The 20,976-nt window shown below is 38.7% G+C and overlaps 1 protein-coding gene across 10 annotated transcripts in view; it reads right to left on the bottom strand.

Moving 5' to 3' along the window:
- Nucleotides 1–20,976, bottom strand: part of prdm10 (PR domain containing 10) — a 385,295-nt gene that overhangs the window by 306,585 nt on the left and 57,734 nt on the right. For 3 of the 10 annotated variants that reach the window (XM_069894370.1, XM_069894369.1, XM_069894366.1), the window contains 3 exons: nt 12,205–12,306; nt 9,660–9,744; nt 2,510–2,667 (listed from right to left, as the gene is read on the bottom strand). In XM_069894370.1, coding sequence (XP_069750471.1) covers nt 2,510–2,602 — 93 coding nt within the window. In that variant the 5' untranslated portion in view covers nt 2,603–2,667; nt 9,660–9,744; nt 12,205–12,306. Of the gene's footprint in view, nt 1–2,509; nt 2,668–9,659; nt 9,745–12,204; nt 12,307–12,995; nt 16,721–20,976 lie in introns of those variants that run through there. The other 7 variants (XM_069894371.1, XM_069894372.1, XM_069894365.1 and 4 more) reach the window with 6 other exon arrangements.

Raw genomic sequence — 20,976 nt, 5'->3', positions numbered from 1 at the left:
TGACCCCCATGGCTGAAATACAGCGTCTTCGACAGGGAGCTGCTAGCCCTCTACCTCATCACCTGGTACTTTCAGGATTTCTTGGAGAGGCAGGAGTTCACAGTCTTCACGGACCACAAACCCCTCACCGTCACATTCGCCAAAGTATCACATCCATAGTCGGCACACCAGCATCCCCACCTATCATACATCACAGAGTATACCACCACCATCAAATATCTCCGGAAAAAACATCGCGGCCGACACACTGTCTCATGCCTCCATCCACTCGGTGCATTCCCTGTCCCCAAGCTTGCCAAGGCACAGCAGCTATACAAAGAATTGTTGGCCTACCGCACCACACTCTCAGGCCTGCAACTTGAGGACATCCCCATTGGCCCACAGGCCCACAAGTCCTCTGTGACTTGTCCACCAGTCAATGGCCTATCATTACAGCCATTTGGAGGCATCATATTTTTTTTAAACGCACTACCTGGTTTGGCCCACCCGTCCATTCAGGCAACCATCCAACTGATGGCGGAAGGACATGCATACACCGCCAGACCTCCAAAGTTCAAAGGCGTGAGAAGGCCCACCCCCTTCAACCCTTCCAGCCAACGCACAGAAGGTTTGAGCATGTCCACGTGGACATCGCCAGTCTCCCGGGGGGCAAGGTACTTGTTCACCGTGGTTGACAGGTTCACCAAGTGGCCAGAAGCTATTTCACTCACTGATACGCCCACAGAGACCTGCGCCAGAGCCCTCATTGCAAGCTGGATTGTATGTTTCAGCCTGCCTGCCAACATCACCTCAGACGGGGGGGGGATCGCAGTTCATGTTCAGCATTGGCACAGCTACTTGGGACCCAGCTACAACACACCATGGCCTACCATCCGCCGTCCAACGGCCTGGTAAGGCGTTTCCACTGGCACCTGATCGGCCTTGACGGCGCACCTCCGAGGCCCGGATTGGGTGGGTAAGTTCCCATGGGTGTATTTTGGTATCTTCATAGCTCCTAAAGAAGACTTAGCCATGTCTTCAGCAGAGTTGGTATACAGCATTCCACTGATGGTTCCAGGTGAGTTTGTGCCAGCGGCCAGTGGAATAGAGGAGACACCAGTGGCAGTGCTCACAAGACTCCGAGAAGGTAGGAACTCTAGCATCTGTCCCAATCTCGTGACATGGCCCGACACCTTCCTCTGTCCCCAAGGACCTCCGGGACTACGACTCCATCTTTGTCCATAGGGCATGCACCAGACACCACTGCAGTGGCTGTACGAGGGCCTTTACAAAGTGATGTGTCGGAATGGAACCACTTGCATCCTTAATGTCAGCGGCCATGAGGAGACCTTCACCATTAACCACCTCAAGCCGGTGTACCTCGACCTAAAACACCCTGTTACTGTGCCACCCCCACTCCGACAAGGTGGCCATCTAAACGGACTAAAGAAGTGTTGGCCGTGGACTTCACACCTCCCAACGCTGGTCCTGGGGCAGCCATTCAACAGGCGAAACGGCTCACAAAGTCGTGGGCAAGTCTGTGGCAGAGCTAACTGTGAGAGCACCAGGTGCAGGACAAGCCCACAGCTGGGCAGCTGACGTCATTTCTGCCCCGCAGGTCCCAGGGGCTGCTGGGAGCGGGTTCTTAATTGCGCGGTTTGTGAATCAGTAAAGGAGTTGGTTCAACTCACTTTCGACTCTGCATGGTTTTTCACTCACTGTGTGGCTAGCATGACTACACCACTTCCTTTCGAAGACTAGTGGAACCTGCCTTCACAACATCTGCAGATTTTTTGTTAGGTGTGCAATATCAAGGGTTATAAAACCAACGTGGATAATTCAGCAGATCAGCTAAATTCTCACTGAATGGTGAAACAATGAAGACAATAACTCACATGTGATTATTGCACATTATTCATGATCAAAGCTTCTGTCTCACCAAATTATTTTTATTTATATCATCTTTCATCAAATGATCAAAGAAGAATTGCTCAGTGTGTTTCAAATGTATCAGCAGTGGAAAAAATTGAGGCAAGTTAATTAATCAACAATCATTCTGAACCTTTATTTCCCACCCACAACACATTTATTTGTAATAAATGTTCTGAAGCAGGAAGCTTAAACAGAGTCCCAGCATTCCTTCCTTCCTTCCTTCCATCCATCTGCTCTAACTCGTGTTTGGGAACTTCAGTACTAGAATTCCATACTTTAAAAGACAATGTAATCAGTTGCTAGACACGGCCTTGACCACCATTGCAAATAGGATATATTTTCAAGACAGACTTGGTGTTGAAGATGGTGACTTGAATAAATTACAAGGCAAATGAGTAATTTTGCAAGGTTTCATAAACTTTGCTCTCTGATCCCATTTCATGCACCTCAATTTTCTTTTTTATTTATACAATGCCACCAATACATGCTTTAACTGTCCTAAGGTCTTCTTGGTTTGTGTGGTTTCTATTCATCAAAAGCAATCTACCTAAGACATGACCGGAGCACCAGACACACGTAATTCCTCACTTCCACTCACCTGGGTCGGGGTCTGATCCTCCACAGATGGTGTGCTCCAGACAGGAGGACTGTCAGTCTTGGACTCCATACCCGATCCCCTGAGAAGTCTCATGCAGAACAGCCTCAGTACATCAGTACGTCACATATTTACATCGGTAACATGAATATAATTCAATCCTGAAAAAAAGGCAAATGATTTTTAATGAAAAGGTAAGCAAAACTGAAGAGAGTGAAGACAAGTGCAAAATTTCTACATATGGGTTACTTCAATGAGTCAGATAGGCTTCAGTTCAAATGGGGAAATTTGAATAATTTCACAAATGTGGAAAACTTGTTCCACTGACAATGAATGCCAAAAGCCAAAGATAGAATGCTGTTAACATGGATAGCCATTTACATCAGGCAAACTCACTTTCAAAAGAAATCTACAAATAGATTTAGGTTAAAGCCATTGATGTTCTTGCTTTCCAAATAAATGTCATATTTTAAAAATAGCCATCACATTATAATTTTCTTGGTGGTTACTATTTAAATTACATTTATGTTGGAAAAAGGCAAATCTATTAAGAGGACTTGATATTCTATTCTTAAAAGCTTCAGAACTAGCACTATTAGGTAGCCTGAAATTATTTACCTTTGTGCTGTTCACTGCACAGTTTACAACCATGCACCTCAGGCCTGAATGAATTGGTAGTTCACAAATAAAGTTCAATTGTTTTCAACACAGACCTATAGAAAATGAATAGTGCAAATGACAGCAGCACCTCAGTCCCTAAAGATGAAATGACCACTCAGTCACAACTGGTGAAGTCACAAATGACTTTGTATACATCCGGTTTGACAGAAGATGGATTCCTCTTTCAACAGGGCTTTGACGGGAGTAATTTAACCTATCATTCAGCACACGACAAGGCTGCCTGATTCCCTGAACCAAGGAGCAGCTATAGATCCATATACCAATAAATACTTTAGTTGTTTCCTTACAATATGAAAGTATTTGCACACTCAGCTCCCCACTTGCCCTTTGACCAGTCAGCCCAGACTTCGGCTGTTTATACCATGGTGCACTGCAGCAAACTCACTGCTCCATTAACCGAAGTGTAATTCTGAACTTGGGTTCTATGTGTGGAGTTGGCTCATGCTCTTTGTAACCCTGTGGGTCTATCACATCACAAAGACAAACAGTTTATAGGTTACTTCAATATTATAAATCATCCCTGGTATAGAAGCGTGCAGATGAATTAAAGATGTTAATAGGCATGTGTGAAATAATAGGTAATGGAGAAATAAGTGGAGGAATGGAATTGTTCTGTGAGCCAACCTGGGACAAATGGGTGTCTCCAGTGTCAAAAATAAATAGAATATAGGCATTTTGATACCAGGCTACCCTGGCCAAGAGCTCTTTGTGGTCTGCAAGTCATTTGGTGCCTCTTCCAAGAGAGAAATTCATGTCATGGAATCAGTTGCACAGCAGAGAAATTGGCACTTTAGCCCACTACATCCATTCTAAATATGTGCCCATTGACACTCATCCTATTTGAGGAGGAACTGGCACTCACTCACATGTGGAAGATATAATAAACATGTCAGAAGATGGGTTAATAAACAGCAGGACCGACAGTTCAACGTGAGAACAGGGCTTTCACACGGGGCAGGGGATGGAAGCAATATTGCTTCAAGTCAGCTGAGAACAAGGATGATCAACCAAGACTATCTGAGTTAAACTGTAGAACCAAAGACTGAATACCGCAATGAAGGGTGCACACTCCTTGTTGCTTGTTAAGTAGTCCAACAAGGTCAAGGAGGACTTGTTCCTGTGGATTTTGGAAGTGAACGATGAGGCCAATATGGCATCTGTACCAAAAATGTGGCAGAAAATGTACAATATATGAAGATTGGGAATTTGTGAGGTGATGTGCTCCTTCCATTGATTACTTTGGGTTTTTACGAAGTGACATGTAAACTCCCAATTCCATGGGTGGCAAGGTCAGCGTAATGGTTAGCGCCACGCAATTACAGTACCATCAACCTGGGTTCAAATCCACCTCTACCTCTATCTGCAAGGACTTTGTACATTTTCTGTGACTAAGTGGGTTTTCCCTGGGTGCTCATTTCTTCCCACCCTTAAAATACACTGGGGTAGTAGGTTGGTGTATTTGGTGGCACACATTCATGGGCCAGAAAGGCCTGTTACCATGCTGTATGCCTAATTTAAATTTAAATCTGGAATGTCCCCTCTCCAATTTAGCAGCCATGTATCAATGATTCCCAAATGTTGCATCTTCTCTGGAAAATCCACCAAATCCATCATGGCATTCATTTGGCTGCCTTGGGCAGGCCAGGTCCTGAATAAGACGCTCTACAAGTTCATTCAGATGAGGAGAATACCACGTAGACAAAGGAAGAGAGTCACATGAATAAACAGAGCATCTTACTCGAGATTTACATTTCTTCATTACCTTACATGTGTACCTTGTGTAGTTATTTTTGCACTACAAAGAAGTGGTAATTTTGTCTCGCAGGAAAAAGAATCTCAGGATTGTATATGATGTGTCATATGTTCTCTGTCAATAAATCTGCAACCTGATCTTATGCAGGACACGGCCTGCTGACTGGAGCTGAACGAATGCTGGAATTGACTGGATTGCTGGGGATGGTGGCTTGGATGAGAATGCCAACACACATTTACTTCTCCTTCCAGTAGAATTAGAGGATTTTGCAAAGGCAGCAGTGGTATTACCTTTTCAATGCCTGATGTGGGGCAGTCTAGGACTAGGTGCATGTGGAAAAGCAGAGATCACCACTCCCCAGAAGATCATGAGTTTTGGGGCAAGTTTGATGAAAATAGCTCAGTTTATAAGTTTATAGAGTCTAGGCAGTTACAGTGTGCAGAAAAATCCCAACTGGTATTTCATTTGTGAAATGTAATGTATTTGAAAAAAAATTACAAGGAAATTTGCAATACATATTGAGCAATAAACCATGAAGTCACATAACATTTCAATCAATACTATCAATAAATGACCCATCTTCACAAATCCCATTTACCAGTATTTGATCTACATCCTGTTGTGTATTGATGTTACAAATATTTGTTCAAGTGCTTCATAAATGTTGTGATAGTACCTACCACAGTACCGTATAAGTCAGTGTATTTCAGATTGCAATCACCCTCTGGGTGAAAAGAAAATCTTTCTTGGATCCCCTCTGAACCTCTTATTCATCATCTTAAACAGATGCTCACTGGTCCTGGACACCTCTGCCAGGAAGAGATGTTCCCTTCTCTGTATGTGCCTCATAATACTACATACTTTTCTCAGGTTCTTCTCTATTGTCATGTTGCAAGGAAAGTACCCTAACCCTGTGACAGCACAATACAGAGATAAATTAAATCAATAACACGCACAAGTAAGAGTTCTTAAATGAGTTTCTGATTGAGTTTGTGTGGAGGAGTCTGATGCTGGAGGGGTAGCAGCTGTTCCTGAACCTGGTGGTGCAAGTCTTATGGCACCTATATCTCTTTCCTGAAGTTGGAAGCAGTGTTCTGGGAGATGTGGACCTCTGATGATTGCTGCTGTTCTCCAACAGCAGTGTTCTCTGTAGATGTTCCTGATGGTGGGGAGGGTTTTGCCTATGATGTCCTGGGCTATATCCACTACCTTTTAGAGAGCTTTACACTCAGGGGTATTGGTGTTTCCATTACCAGGCTGTGATGCAGCTGTCAGCACACTTTCCACCACATCTCTGTAGAAACTTACCCTCAGGTCATTAATTTTATTCTCTAGTGACTGGATATTCTCCAGTAATATAGACACCTGTCTGGTTTGGATCTTGGTCCTCAAGCCATGTTTCCAACCTTGACCTTGGTAATCAATAGCTTGATGAAGCTCTTAATTACATATGAACAAAATAAATGTTTTGATTTCATGGAAACACTTGGCAAAATATTATAAAACTTGTGATGAAGGGGACACTAAGTGATCACCAATCAATATGGAATTGGATTTCTCTTCATTCATTGGCAGTACTTCCACGTAGGCTTTCTGCCAACACTTTGTTTCAGGACTGGATTCCCTACTTCCAAATAAGAACAGATGATTCCCCCCCCCCTCACTCCCACCTTTGGAAATTTTATTTATCATTTGTATCAATACAAAGTATAAATTCAATAACACAGTAACTTAACAAACCATACAGAATGATACAATAAATTTTATTTCTCCCCCCAACCCCACTCACCCCAGAAGAGAAAAAAGAAAAACATCTAATTCTACATATATATTACTAACATGTATAGTATTCATTGACAATTGTTTATCATTACTAACTGAGGGGGGTGGGCAAGGTGGAGGATGTGGATGGACTTTTATTCATAAAATCCATATATAGTTCCCAATTTCATAAAAGTTTTCAGTTCGATTTCTTAAACTATAAGTAATTTTTTTCTAAATACAATTTTGCATTTCAATATGCCATCTGTCACTACAGCTATATTTAAATTGTTTTTATATTTATCCAATTTCAAATTTATATCTTCTTCATATATATTCCCAAGTAAAAATACTCTTGGATCTTTTTGTATCTTTATCTTTATAATCTGTCCTAACAATACACTCAAATCTTTCCAATATTGTTCCACTTTCACACAGGACCATATCGAATGTAAAAAGGTCTATTTCCTTGTAACATTGAAAACACTTACCCAGATAATTAGAATCAAGTCCATTCAGTTTATGAGGAGTATAATATAACTTAAGAAAATTATATTGAACCATTTGATATCTAGTAGTAACTATATTTGTAACACTCTCAACACAATTTTGACCATATTTCCTCTTGCATTTGTATATTTAAATCTTTCTCCCATCGTAATTTTGATTTATATAAATCTCTTTTAGTTTCTTGTAATTTTATATACATATTTGTAATAAATTTCTTGATAATAAATGTATCTGTTATTATACATTCAAATTAAATTTGTTTAAGGAGTCTCAAATTTGTTCCTAACTTCTTTCTTAAATATGATTTTAGTTGATAATTTGCAAAAATTATATAATTTTGTATTATATTTAAATTGCTCAAGTTAAAAAGATCCTAACAAAAAACAATCTTTTATCCTCTGTATACCTTTACTATACCAATTATCAAATAAAAAATGATTCAAAGTGAAAGGAATAAGTTGATATTGTTTGAACGTCTTAGGTAATTGATCAATTTTAATTCCTCTCTCCATATGAATCCAATTCCATATTTTCAATACACGTTTTAAAATTGGTACTTCCATTTTTCCTTTAAACTATTCACTATTCCATTTATACAATATTTGTTCTGGGATAGTTTCTCCAATTTTATTCATTTCAATCTGAACCCAAACTGTTTTCTCACCCATTTGATAGCAGGAGGACAAAAATCTTAATTGAGGTGCCATTTAATTTTTTTAAAATGCGGTAATCTAAGTCCTCTCTGATCAAATTTCCATGTTAATTTTCAAAGTCCAATTCTTAACATTTTACCTTTCCAAATATATTCTCATATAATTTTATTCAAAATCTGAAAAAAAAAGTTTCTGGCACATGAATGAATAGTGTTCTTAGAAAAATATTCATCTTAATACAATTCACCCATCAATTAATGTTATTGGTAGGTCTCAGATTTTTTTAAATAGCAGTAAGCAATTTATCTTAAATAAGCTATTTATATTTCTATCAATTTTTAATCCTAAACATTTAATTGCTTCTTTTTCCACTTGAGTTTTGTCAATCTCAATTTGTGAATAATTCTTATCAACCATAGGCATCATTGCACTTTTATCAACATTAACTTTATAACCCAAAACTAATTAATATTCTATTAATCTCATATTCAATTTATTCAACAATATTTTTGGTCTTGTTAAATATACTATGACATCATCTGCAAACAAATTTTGTGCTCTTTATTGCCTATCTCAAAACCCTCAATTCCTTTATCACCTAATTATTTCCTCCAACAGTTTTATTGCTAATGCAAATAAGAGATGACAATGGACAACCTTGTCTATCTGACCTTTCTATCAAGAAAGGTTTTGATATTTGTATAATCATAACCACTTTTGCTTTTGGCTGATCATATAATGCTTTTATTCAATTTACAAAAGTACTTGGAATCCTAAATTTATTAAGTACTTTAAACAAAAAATACCACTGCCATCTATCAAATGATTTCTCCATATCTAATGCAACCACTACTGCAGGTATCTTTCTATTTTGTACTATAATTACAAAATTAAATATTTAACTATATTATCTGCCACTCTTCCATTTTTACTAAAACCAGGTTGATCCATATTTATTAATTTTGGTGAAAATTTAACTAACTAATTAGCTAATAATTTTGATACAATTATATAATCCGTATTCAGTAGTGATATAGGTCTATATGAAGAAGGTTGTAGACAATCCTTTTTCTTCAGAATTACTGTTATTACTGAATCACTGTTATTAACGCTGTTTTGAAAGATTCTGTACCTCTTTCATTTGATCGAATACCTCCATTTATACAAGCACTAATAATTCCTTAAATTCTTTATAAAATTCTGATGGGAAACCATCTTCACCTGGTGCTTTATTATTCTGTAATTACATTAAGGTCTCAAACCTCTATTTCAGAAAAAAGTATTATAATTCTAACTTTTCATTCTCATCTAAAAGAGGCAACTTAACTTGTCACAAATATTCTTCTATTTTATTATCTTTCAAAGATTCTGATTGGTTTAGCATAAAATTCCTTAAAATTATCATTTATTTCTGGTGTTTTATTAGTGACTTGATCAGTATTTTCTTAGAAGCAATTATTGTTCTAGAAACTTGCTATTTTTAATTGCCATGTTAGTACTTTGAGCTCTTTCACCCAGTTCATAATATTTTTGTCATGACCTCATTATATCTCTCTCCATTCTGTAAGTTTGTAATCTTAAATTTTTTGATTCTAACAAAATTCTTCTCATTTTTTTTGCATGTAGTTCCTTCTCTACTTTCATTATTTCTTTTTCCAACTGATTCACCTTTCATATATTCCTTTACTTTTGAAATATAACTTATTATTTGACCTCTTAAATATGCCTTCATAGGATCCAAAATTATAAACTTAGTCATTATTGAATCATTGTTAATTTCAAGAAAAAAAATTACCTGTTGTCTCAAAGTCACAAAATACTTTTTTCTTCAGCAATGTTGTATTTAACCTCCACCTATAACCTTAATTTTTGTTCTTCCTCTAATAAAATTGAGAAAATTAAAGGTGAATGATTGGATAGAACTCTTTGCTTGATATTCAACCTTTTGCACTTTATATTGAAATTGTGCAGAAATTTATAAACATGGCTATTCATGAATAGGTTTTATGCCGAAAAGAATAAAATGAATAATCTCTTTCACTTAGATGAATTTGTCTCCACATATCCACTAACCCCATATCTTTCATTACATCAATTGCTATTTTACCTATATTTTTCATCATTTTATCTCCAGTTTAGGGTCCAAACTAACAATATTCTCCTCCCAATATAATTTTTCCCTGAGCATTTGATAAATGCATAAAAATCTTGTGCAAATTTACAATCATCTACATTAGGTACTTATACATTCATTAAAGTCCATTGTTCTGAATAAAACTAACAATTTACCATAACATATCTTCCTGCTTATCTACAGTTGTGTCCAGTATTTTCATGGTTAGATTTTTATTTATTGATATTGCTGTACCTCTAGCTTTGGAATTGAATGAAGATGCCAATATGGTTCCTACCCAATCTCTTCTTAATTTTTCATATCCCATTTACACTAATAAAAATTATTTTTCCAGCCATCAGATCTCTTTATTAAATCTACTAACCATCCATCTTTACACTCCCATCCCTCTCATTTTTATAACACTAATAATATATTTCTTAATGTTCTTCATATATTTGGGTGTATTGAGAAAAAGAAAACAAGAAAAATATAGAAACCACTCACCCCCCACCCCACCACCAAGGCATACATTATTAAAATTACGTCTTTAAAAACCTGATCTACACGAGTTGTGGTCGGAACCACACCAGCACTCATGATTCCAAAGTTAATCCTTCACTCCCAACTAACTTTCTCAAATTACTGAACTGTCTCTTGTTGCATTACATCTATAAAATCTTAAATATTTACAAATTTTTACTTATTTATAGATGCTTCAGGATAAAACTTTCCTCCCCAATAATCTCTCCAAAATTTTTTTAATATTTCCTTTTTCCCTCTATTATCAGCGATAATAATTCAGTATTATCTCTCATTTCAAGCACTGCCCACTGCTTGTCTCTCTTTCTCAGGCAATGAGTCTGCAAACACCTTTGCCTCATTGAGTTCTGTAAAGAATCTATTCTTCCTGTCGGGAACAAAATCTTTCAATACCGGATACCTTAAGACAAAGGCATAGCCTTTCTTCCACAATACATTTTTAACAGCATTGAATTCTTTTCTCTTTTTCAACAAATCAAAACTTCTATCAGGGTAAGATTTTATTTCCATTGTAAATTAATAATGATAGTCTTTCCTTTGCTGGTTTTGCCACCAGTTCCAAGATTTTTTTTTCTCTCACTTCATAACAAAGCAATTTAACCAATATCGGATGTGGACTTTGATCTGGTTGTGGCTTCGGCTGTAATGCTCTCTGAGCTCTTTCAAACTCAATATCTCCTTGAAATTCAGTACCCCCCCCCCCCAAAAAAGATTGCAGAATCCATTGCTGCAAAGACTTCTTCATATCCTGACCTTCATTGCCTTCTTTAAGTCCAACAATTTTTATATTATGTCCTCTACTGAAGTTTTCTGAGTTAGTTGATCTTTTGTTGCAGCCACTTCAGCTTGGATTTTTTTCATCTGTTAACATTTTGAATTTCAAATTAATTTCCTTTAATTTTCTTTTCCACTTCAAATTTCTCATTTACTTGCTGCATCATTCTTTCCACCTTTTTAGTAAAATTCTTATTTTCAACCATACTCTCACTACACATTTTAACTTCTGTTAATTGCACAAAAGATTGTTGCAAGTTTTTCATATAATTCATTTCATCTGAAATAGGTCTCTTTTTCTCCTGTCTTTTTAGTCATAGCTCCTTGTTCTAGATATAATTCCCATTTTTCTTGGTCTTTATCCTGATCGCTGGAGCTGGAAACTTCTTGGGATTTTTTAAAAAATATGCCTGTTTTTTTTCTGTGCTCTGCACATGTGCAAGGAGTCGCGCAAGTGCAGAGTTACTTCAACAGTATTGGGTGGCCATTGTCAGAGGAGATCTCGTACAGCAATGTCCAAGGTCTACCCAGCTCCAGGCTTATCTCCACGGACTCCTACCTTCCAGACAGCTCCAGGATCCTCCTTCAAAATTTTTCTTGTTCAGTTTCTTCTGCAGTTGCAACTGTTTTCTCTGTCTTTGGTGACACATTGTGTTATTTATTTGATCGTCCAACTTTTCCTTTTTTTTTTAAAAAACTTCAACCTTTATTAACACAAACTTTTTCAGAGAGGAGGGATTCACAATCTAACCGCACATCATCACATGGCACGGCCCCCAACACCACATGATTTGTACTCCAACCTGTTGGACACTGTTTCCTGTGTTAGCTCAAATCGACACACCCAGAGGCGTATAACACATGCAATACATCTCATCTTAGCAAGGGAAGAGAATTGTTTCATGCTTACTTTTCCTGACACAAACTGTTTCAAGTCAAAATGATATACAACGAAGTTGCTGGGCCATGGTCATCGCACATTTCCAATTTGTACTTTGTTTCTGCAGCAACACTAGAGAAAAAGGAAAAAGGTGGTAACACACTGCTAGTCGAGTGGAAAATTCTGATTGACAGACCTTTTGTACAAGTTTACACACTCGATAATCTAAAAAAAAACACAATGATGGAGAAACTCAGCCGGTCAAACGGTGCCTTTATGTAGCAAAGATGAAGAAACATCAACGTTTTGGGCTAGATGAAGGGCTCAAGTGCGAAATGTTGGTGAGGTATCTTCACCGTTGCTACATAAAGGCACCGTTTGACTTGCTGAGTTTCTCCAGCTTTTGGGTGTTTTTTTCACTTTACCACAGTATCAACAGAATCCTGTGTTTGATTACTAGATAATCTACATCAGTACTATCTTTACTCTCATTGATAATTCTTAGGCTTCACTATTGACAGGTCTCTGATCAATAGCAGCATCCTCGTTTTCTTCCCCCTTTCCTTTGATAGCCTCCAACTGATAACTCGTAGTACATTGAGAAAAAAATGTATTTGCTGGAAACTTTACAGTACTCCGTCCAATTGATTGTGAGTGACCAAGACGGTTTCAGTTGCTGAAAATTTTGTAACATATTCCAAGCAAAAATAAAAGTCCACCATGTAATCATTTCCATCCATCATCAATGCATCTTCAGTAAAAAAAGAAATGCTTGGAAGGTCTTATATCCTGAGCCCAAAACATCAGTAATATATCTTTACCTCCTATGGATGCTGAGACCTGCTGAGTTCCTGCAGCATTCATCTGTTTTTACAACAATCACAGCGCCTGCAGACTTTAGTGCTTCATTACATCAATGCATCTTTCCCAAGCAATGCATTTGTCACATGAATACCAGCTTGATACTTTTAAATACATGGAGAGGATTGAGTAATAATACTGGATAATGGAATACACAGGTTACAATTTTTAACTTAACCTGGAAAACATGCAAAATTAAGTTCAGGTGATATGTGCTAGAACCACAAATTCTAAAACCCACCATCGCAGCAGTATTTAAGTTTAGTCAGGCAGCACAGTAACAGAGAACAATTCTGCACAGTACAGGTCCTTCAGCCAAGTGTTGTGCCAACCTGTATACACCAGCCCAAAAAAAAACTAAATCCTCCTTACCTCATCACACTTTTTTCTTTCATTCATGTCTCAGTGTCTCTTAAATTCCCTATTGTCTCAGCCACCAACAGCAACCCTGGCAACCCCCACAACTCTGTGTAAAAAAGCTTACTCTTTATATCTTCCCCCCTCAACTTTCCTTGCTTCACTTAGTCCAGATGCCAGCTGCCCAAATACCCAATTAACCTACAACCCCCATATATTTTGAAAGGTGGATAGAAACCTGAGAACCCATGCAAAACTGGGAGGATGTACAAACTCCTTACAGACAGTGCCAGATTCGAACCAGGGTCAATGGCACTGTAATAGCATTGCGCTAACTGCTATGCTAACCACGCCTCCTTCTTCTACTATTCAGATTTATGGTCAGAGTACATACATAACATCCTTTTTCCAGTGCGCACGCAGAATTACTACGTATTGGTAGTGCAAAAAATTAATTGTACAGAGTAAACAAAGAATTGTAAACATTCTGACTGGGCAATACAGAGAACAAAATGAAAACCAATAAAGTGGACAAGTAAGAGTTCTTAAATGAGTTTCTGATGGAGTTTGTCATTGAGGAGCCTGATGGTGGAGGAGGAGCAGCTGTTCTTGAACCCGGTGGTGCGAGTCTTGTGGCACCTAGACCTCTTTTTCTGATGCCAGCAGCTGAGATCAGAGCATGGTGTAGATCCTTGATGATTTCTGCTGCTCTCCAACAGCAGTGTTCTCTACAGATGTACTTAATAATGGGGAGGGTTTTGCCTGCAATGTTCTAGACTGTGTCCACTACCTTTTGGAGGGCTTTATGCTCCGGAATATTGGTGTTCCCACACCAAACTGCGATGTAGCCAGTCAGCACACTTTCCACCACACCTCTGTAGAAATTTACCAGGGTTTCTGGTGTCACACTAAACCTTCGCAAACTCCTGAAGAAGTTGAGGCGCTGACATGCTTTCTTCACAATGCCATTGGTGTGATGGGTCCAGCAAAAATCCTCTGAGATAGCAATTCCCAAGACCTAAATTTGCTCACTCTCTCCTCCTCTGATCTCCCAATGATCACTGGCTTTCTTTTCCTGAAGTCAACAATCAACTCCTTAGTTTTGGTGGCATTGAATACAAAGTTGTTGTTGGTGCACCATTCAGCCAAATTTTCAGTCTCCTCCCATTACGCTGACTCATTCTCCTCCTTTATTCAACCCATTACCATGGTATCGTTGGCGAATTTGTAGATGGTGTTTTCGTCGTACTGAGCCACACAGTTGTAGGTGCAAAGTGAGTAGAGCAGGGGGCAAAGAACACAGCCCTGTGGTGCTGCAGTACTGATGAAGATTGTGGAGGAGAAGTTCTTGACCATCTTCACTGATTGTGGTCTGGAGGTAAGGAAATCCAGGATCCAATTACACAGTCAGGTGTAGAGACTCAGGTCTTGAAGTTTGCTGATCAGTTTTGATGGTATTAAATGCCGAACTGTAGTTGATAAAGAGCATCCTGCTGTCCAGGTTTTCCAGAGCTTTGTGTCGACCCAGTGAGATGGCATCTGCTGTAGACCTGTTACTATGAAAGGTGAACTGGAATGTATCCATGTCACTGCTCAGACAGCAGCTGATATGCTTCATACTGTTGATGCAAGTACCACTGATAGGTAGTCATTAAGGCAAGTTACTGCATTCTTCTTGGACCTGAATGTGGGTATGATTGATGTCAAAGCAACTTTGGATTGAGTAAAACATCACCACATATTATAATGAATTGTTTGACATCAAGCCAGAGAACAAGACATTAGGCAAGCAGGTGTTCCTTTCCCCTACCACCCACAATGAGTGGAAAAGAACAGCAGCAACATTTGGAGAAGTAAATTCGGAGGTTTAGGACTTGTTCTGATGACTTTATATGAGATTGTGAGTGACAAGGTGGCTAATGAGGAAATGTGGCAACTGGAGGCTCTTAAAGATGTGCAGTTACATAGCACAGAAACAGGTCCTTATGTCCACGTTGATCAAATTGACAACCTGAGCAAGTCCCACTTGACCCACATTGGTAGAATAATAGTTTGGCACTAATAATATGGGTCAGAGGGCCTATTTCTGCACTGTTGTCTTCCACACACCAGTTCAAATATCTTTTAAATACCTTAACCACTTCCTCTGGTAGTTTGGTCTATAGTCACCTTTCTCAGTTAGAAAATGGTGACCCTCAGGTCTTTTTTAAGCCTTTTCCCAGCTCAGCTTAAATCTATGCCCTTAAATCTACATTCTTTAAGACTCTCCTACCGTTGGAAAAAGACTGAATGTTCACATTATTTGTGAGACCCAACCAACCCAGCCTCTCCTGATAACTCAATCCCATTAGGCCTGGTAACATCCTTGTGAACTTTTTCTGCACCTTTCCACCTTAATGACATCCTTTCTCTTGCTGGGTGACCAGAACTAGACATGATATTCCACGTGTGGTGGTCCAAAGGTTGTAACATGATTTTCCAGATCCTGTCCCCTGACAAATGAAAGCAAACAATCAAAACACCTTCACCACTCTATGTTGCCAATTTCAGGGAACTATGTTCTTGTACCCTTGGGTCTCTTCCACATGACTCTCCATGGCTTTGCCATGTTTAACTGTAGACCTGTTACTATGGGGTTAAGCTGTGATTCTCAGCCACTTCGGGAGAACTCTAGCTTCTTCATGCTCTCGACATTCTCAAGACATCTGGAATGTTTCTTCTCCACTCTGCTTCAGAATTTCCCAGGAGTCACTGTGCTTGTTGCATTTCAAAACAGCTTTGAAAACATACTTGAATTTTTTTTTCCTGTCTGCCTAGTCATCTCTCCCCATACCAAAACTTGAATTGGTACATCTGTTCAGGGACTGGGCATGCAAACAATTTGGTCTGCCCAATGTAGTTTATTGAGTGTAATTAGGGTCTCAAAGCTGGGAATGTTGATCTCGGAGTGGACACTGACTTGCTCAACTTTCCAACAAGTTTGAAGAATTCTGCAAGAAAACAGTTATGATATTTTATTTTGAAACAAGTGATAAGATGCCTACTGTCGTTAACCTGGATCTCAGAGGTGCCTATTTGAGCACAAGTTCTGTGCCAAATGTGAGGACTTTAATTGGTCAAAAGCACAATGTCTTCACAGAGTGGCTCCTGACATACTGGAAGTTGTCTTCCAAATGTTCAAAGCAATGCCCCTCTTCTCATAGATTACATTGGGCAACAAAGATTTTGCTTCCTGAATACTTTTGTGGGTGTAGTTGATGGATTTTGGGCTACAGATCACAAAAATCACCTCAATTTTCCTATCAAACACCTCTTTTTAAATATATAACCTATTTTTGTGATTTCATCTCCCATTTTAAGTCTACTTCATGAAGTGCAACATGACATTGAAAATTCATCATCTACACTCGTACTTGGACTTCCCTACTGATCTTGGCAGTGTCGAACAAGATGAAAGGTTTCACCAGGAAATTTGACCATGGAAAAGTGGTATTAGGGCAATTGGAATCCATCATTGCTGGCTGACTATGTTTGGAGACCGACACAAGCATCAAATGCTGAGTACAAACAAAAAAAATCAGTAGCAATTTTTTTAGGTCAGTTGAACTAATGCAATGTCAGCATCATTATGTGATTAAATATGCTAAATTCAATAAAAAGTTAATTTAATGTTTCTTCAGCTTCCTGTATGACACAGCAAATCTGAAATTATCTTTGTGTTTAGCTTAATGTGGCCTATCATAATCCCAAATTCTTTTTCAGGAAGCAAACCTTCGGAAAGCATTTGTAGTCCAATGTTATCCCTATGATGGTGGACATCAGCTTTTGAGCATGCATCATCCACCAATTCAAATGGCATTCTTCATGCTGCAACTCAATTATTGAAGTTAAAGTGTAATCTTTAACATTAAACTATATTTATTTTATATAAAATATTGAACATGTATTCTTAGTAAGTTAGTGGTGGGTTGGTACAGGGTCACACAGGTCACAGCACATTTATAGAGAACCATTGTTTTCGGAGAAGAGAGTTCATTCCTGGAGTTGATGTGTCTTGAACACAGAGCTAATGGATTTCAAGTGGGTCTTTATTATTCATGAACTGCTAAGGAAGTCATCTGTTTTTAAATCAAAGCCACTTAAGCCTCTTGAACAGAGATGAGATCAGAGGTGGTTATGGATATCGAATGGTTTTGAAAAAGGAACAGAATTTTGGTAGAAATAAAAGAATTCTGACTCACCTCAGTGATTATGTAACAGTCACATGATTTGGAGAAATACATTGTCTGTATTTGGTATTTTGTTTTCAGTTTTGTAAGAGTTCAGTTTGGAGAGTACAGAAGTCAAACCTCTGTGACACAGGAATTGAACCTTGTGAAAGACAGGGTTGAGTTACAGTAATCAGAATTGGTACGGTTTGTTTCTCCTGGAAAAAGGGAACACAATCAGTGGCTTTTGAAATAAGGAAGACCATTCTGCTGTCTCTTTGGAAAAGAGGACAGATTTCTACTGGGTCTATTTTTGTGTGGCCAGTTCATTTAACCCTCGTCTGGTTTGTGACTTCATCATGGAAGAAGATAACCGCATCCTTGTCTGGGTTTATGAATTCATTGTGGAAAAAAAGTCACATTTCTTGTCTTTAAGAGGGCAAATTCTTCGTGTGGAAAGCATAATTGTGAGTAAAGAGGCCTGAAGATCTATGTTTAAAAGTGCTTTATAATTATTTCTGAACTAAGAATTTAAAACCTTCAAGCAAGACTAAAATGATGCTGAACTTTTAAAGATTGACTTTTCAGAGTGGGAGAGACACAGAGACACATACACCTTTGTGCACAGTGGAGTTAAGTTTAGTTAAACGTTTAGAGATAAGTAAGTAATGTTATGTTATTAATAGTTTAATTAAAAAAAACTATTATTTTGAATTTACCATTGTCTGGTGAATTTTCCATTGCTGTTCCTGTGTTAGTGCTAACAAAATCCCTTTAGTCCCAAAAAATAATTAAAGGGTTGTTAGTTCATAACGTAAGTAACAGTATAAAATAAACAGCTTCCAATTCGTTTGGAAGATCTACTGTATTCCAGTGAGAAGTTTGATGGAGATTGGTTGGATAACACAGCTTCAAGAAAGATAGAGAAAATGTTTGGTGTTATGACAAGAACGGATCTACTTGCAAATCATTGTGGAGCAAGCAAAAGATTCAAATGAATCTGTGGGAGTAAGATTTTAAGGAGGATATTCCACACTTCCCAACTGATCATGTCAGAGAAAGCTGGTACCGCTCTCTCCATTTTTTTTTCCCAATTATTGGACAATAATGATCATGTCCATTGTGCCCGTGGATGAACACTATGATTTAAGCAGCAGCTCTGGCCACTGGGAGAAGGCAGTGATGAGAACTTTCCCTGTACCAGACAGCAAAGGTCTCATCTACAGTTATGATCCCTTCAGAATATCCTTCTTAATTTTAAAAATTTAGATATAGAACATGATAACAGGCCCTTTCACTCCACTGGCCCATGCTGCCCAAATACACACAATGAATCTACAACTACCATAACATTTTTTGAAGGGTGGGAGGAAACTGGAGCACACAGGAAAGCCTACAAATTTCTTCCAGACAGTGCTGGATTCAAACCCTGGTCAGTGGCGCTGCAACAGAGTTACGCTAACCGCTATGCTAACCGTACCACTTCCCAGGTGTGGCAATGTCTGTGTACTTGTAATCAATTTAAAGCATCAGTGTACCTGAGGACAAGTACAGGACAGGAAATAAGAAGGCTCACAAGGCAGGACTTGTTATAGAACGAGAGAAGGGGAAAACTTTGGATCAAATTTGAAAGCAAGGATCAGGATTTTAAAATAGAGTTTCTCCTGCAACTACAGCTATTGTAGGTTAGCTTGTACGTGGTGTATGAAAGAGACTTTGTGCTTTGAACAAGGACAGAAGTAGAAAGGCAGCCTGGCTACCATTAGAATAATTAAGTATTGAGGAAAAGACGACAGAAAAATTGAAACAAGGGAGATGACAGTGTTATGAAGATGGCAGCAGAGAACACACAAGAATGATTCAAGTCCTTATCCTGAATATTCTGAAGTGATGAGACTATCCTCCACCAGCACTTACTCAGGCAATGTGTTCCAGACTGCAACCATTTTTAAAAAAAATCTTCTGATACTCTCCAAGCCTTTCATTCTATGCCCTCTGGACTTTGACATCTTTGCCATGGAGAAACATGCCTTTTTATCCTACTTATCCTTTACTGAAACAAATCATTCATCAAGGACCTCCACTATCTCCATGCACCCATTTCCACCAACCCTGATTCATCCTATCCCCACATGACTTATCATCTTGTTCTTCACTTACTTGTAGAATACCTTTGGGTTTTCCTTAATCCTGCTCACCAAGGCCCCATCCAGCTCTCCCAAGTCCTTTCCTGGCAATTTTGTAATTCTCTAGAGCATTAGGTTTTCCTATCTTCTTGTAGGTTTTTCTTTTCTTCGCAACTAGATATTCCATGGGTCTTTCACCTTATCAGCCTTTCCCTGTCTCTATGCAGAGCACCACGCTAATATTACCTGAACATTTGCCATATTTCTGCCAAACATTTCTCCAAATGCATACACACACCGAGAGCACTTCAGTTTATACAAGTCTTTATTACTAAATCTAAAGCTGAATTCTAACTACAATATGCAAGCCCTTCCCAATTATACTTATCTACGCCTGGACTGGTCCCAACTGTCAGAGGGAGGCAATGACTGCACACTTGTTGTAGGTTTTCTGGGGGCTGGTAGCAGCTTCTCCACCTCCCCCGACCGGGACGTTGGTTGGAATCTAGAAGCTCTTCTTCTTGCTGAGAGATGTTGCTACCTCTCGGAGAGTCTCCATTTCAGCAGTGTTTTCACACTAAGATGACCTCACTTAAAGATTGTCCAGATGTTTCCTTACATTTGCTTGACAAAAGATTCTCACATCTTCCTTGCTTCTGGTCTCATAGCTTACCTCTTTGAATAAATGATTTAATTATCTTCAAGGTCTCCTGACAGTCTGCGACCAAGAAGACAACTGCATCTCTGGGCCTCGTGATGTAAATTAGATTAGGTCTACTGATTCATATGCATCCTGGGCCTCATGGTGGAATTTGCATTATGTCTTCTGATGCAACTGCATCCCTTCCTGCATAAGCTGGTCTAAATCCTCCATTACAGGCCCCCCATCCAGCTCTCCCAAGTCCTTTCCTGGCAATTTTGTAATTCTCTAGAGCATTAGGTTTTCCTATCTTCTTGTAGGTTTTTCTTTTCTTCACAACTAGATATTCCATATCCCTTGCATCTCTTTCACTTTATCAGCCTTTCCCTGTCTCTATGCAGAGCAACATGCTAATATTACCTGAACATTTGCCATATTTCTGCCAAACATTTCTCCAAATACATCTGCTCCTAATTTATGCTGCCAAGCTCCTTCCCAATAGCATCATATTTTCCCTTTCCCCAATTCAATGTTTTCTTAAACTGTTTCTTCCGGTCTTTCCCAGCATTATGATAAAGGAGAGAGACTGCTTTCTCGAAATGTTCACCCA

Source organism: Narcine bancroftii, chromosome 8 (assembly GCF_036971445.1).
Source record: "Narcine bancroftii isolate sNarBan1 chromosome 8, sNarBan1.hap1, whole genome shotgun sequence".
Taxonomy (NCBI): domain Eukaryota; kingdom Metazoa; phylum Chordata; class Chondrichthyes; order Torpediniformes; family Narcinidae; genus Narcine; species Narcine bancroftii.
This window is presented reverse-complemented; position numbering and strand designations above follow the sequence as displayed.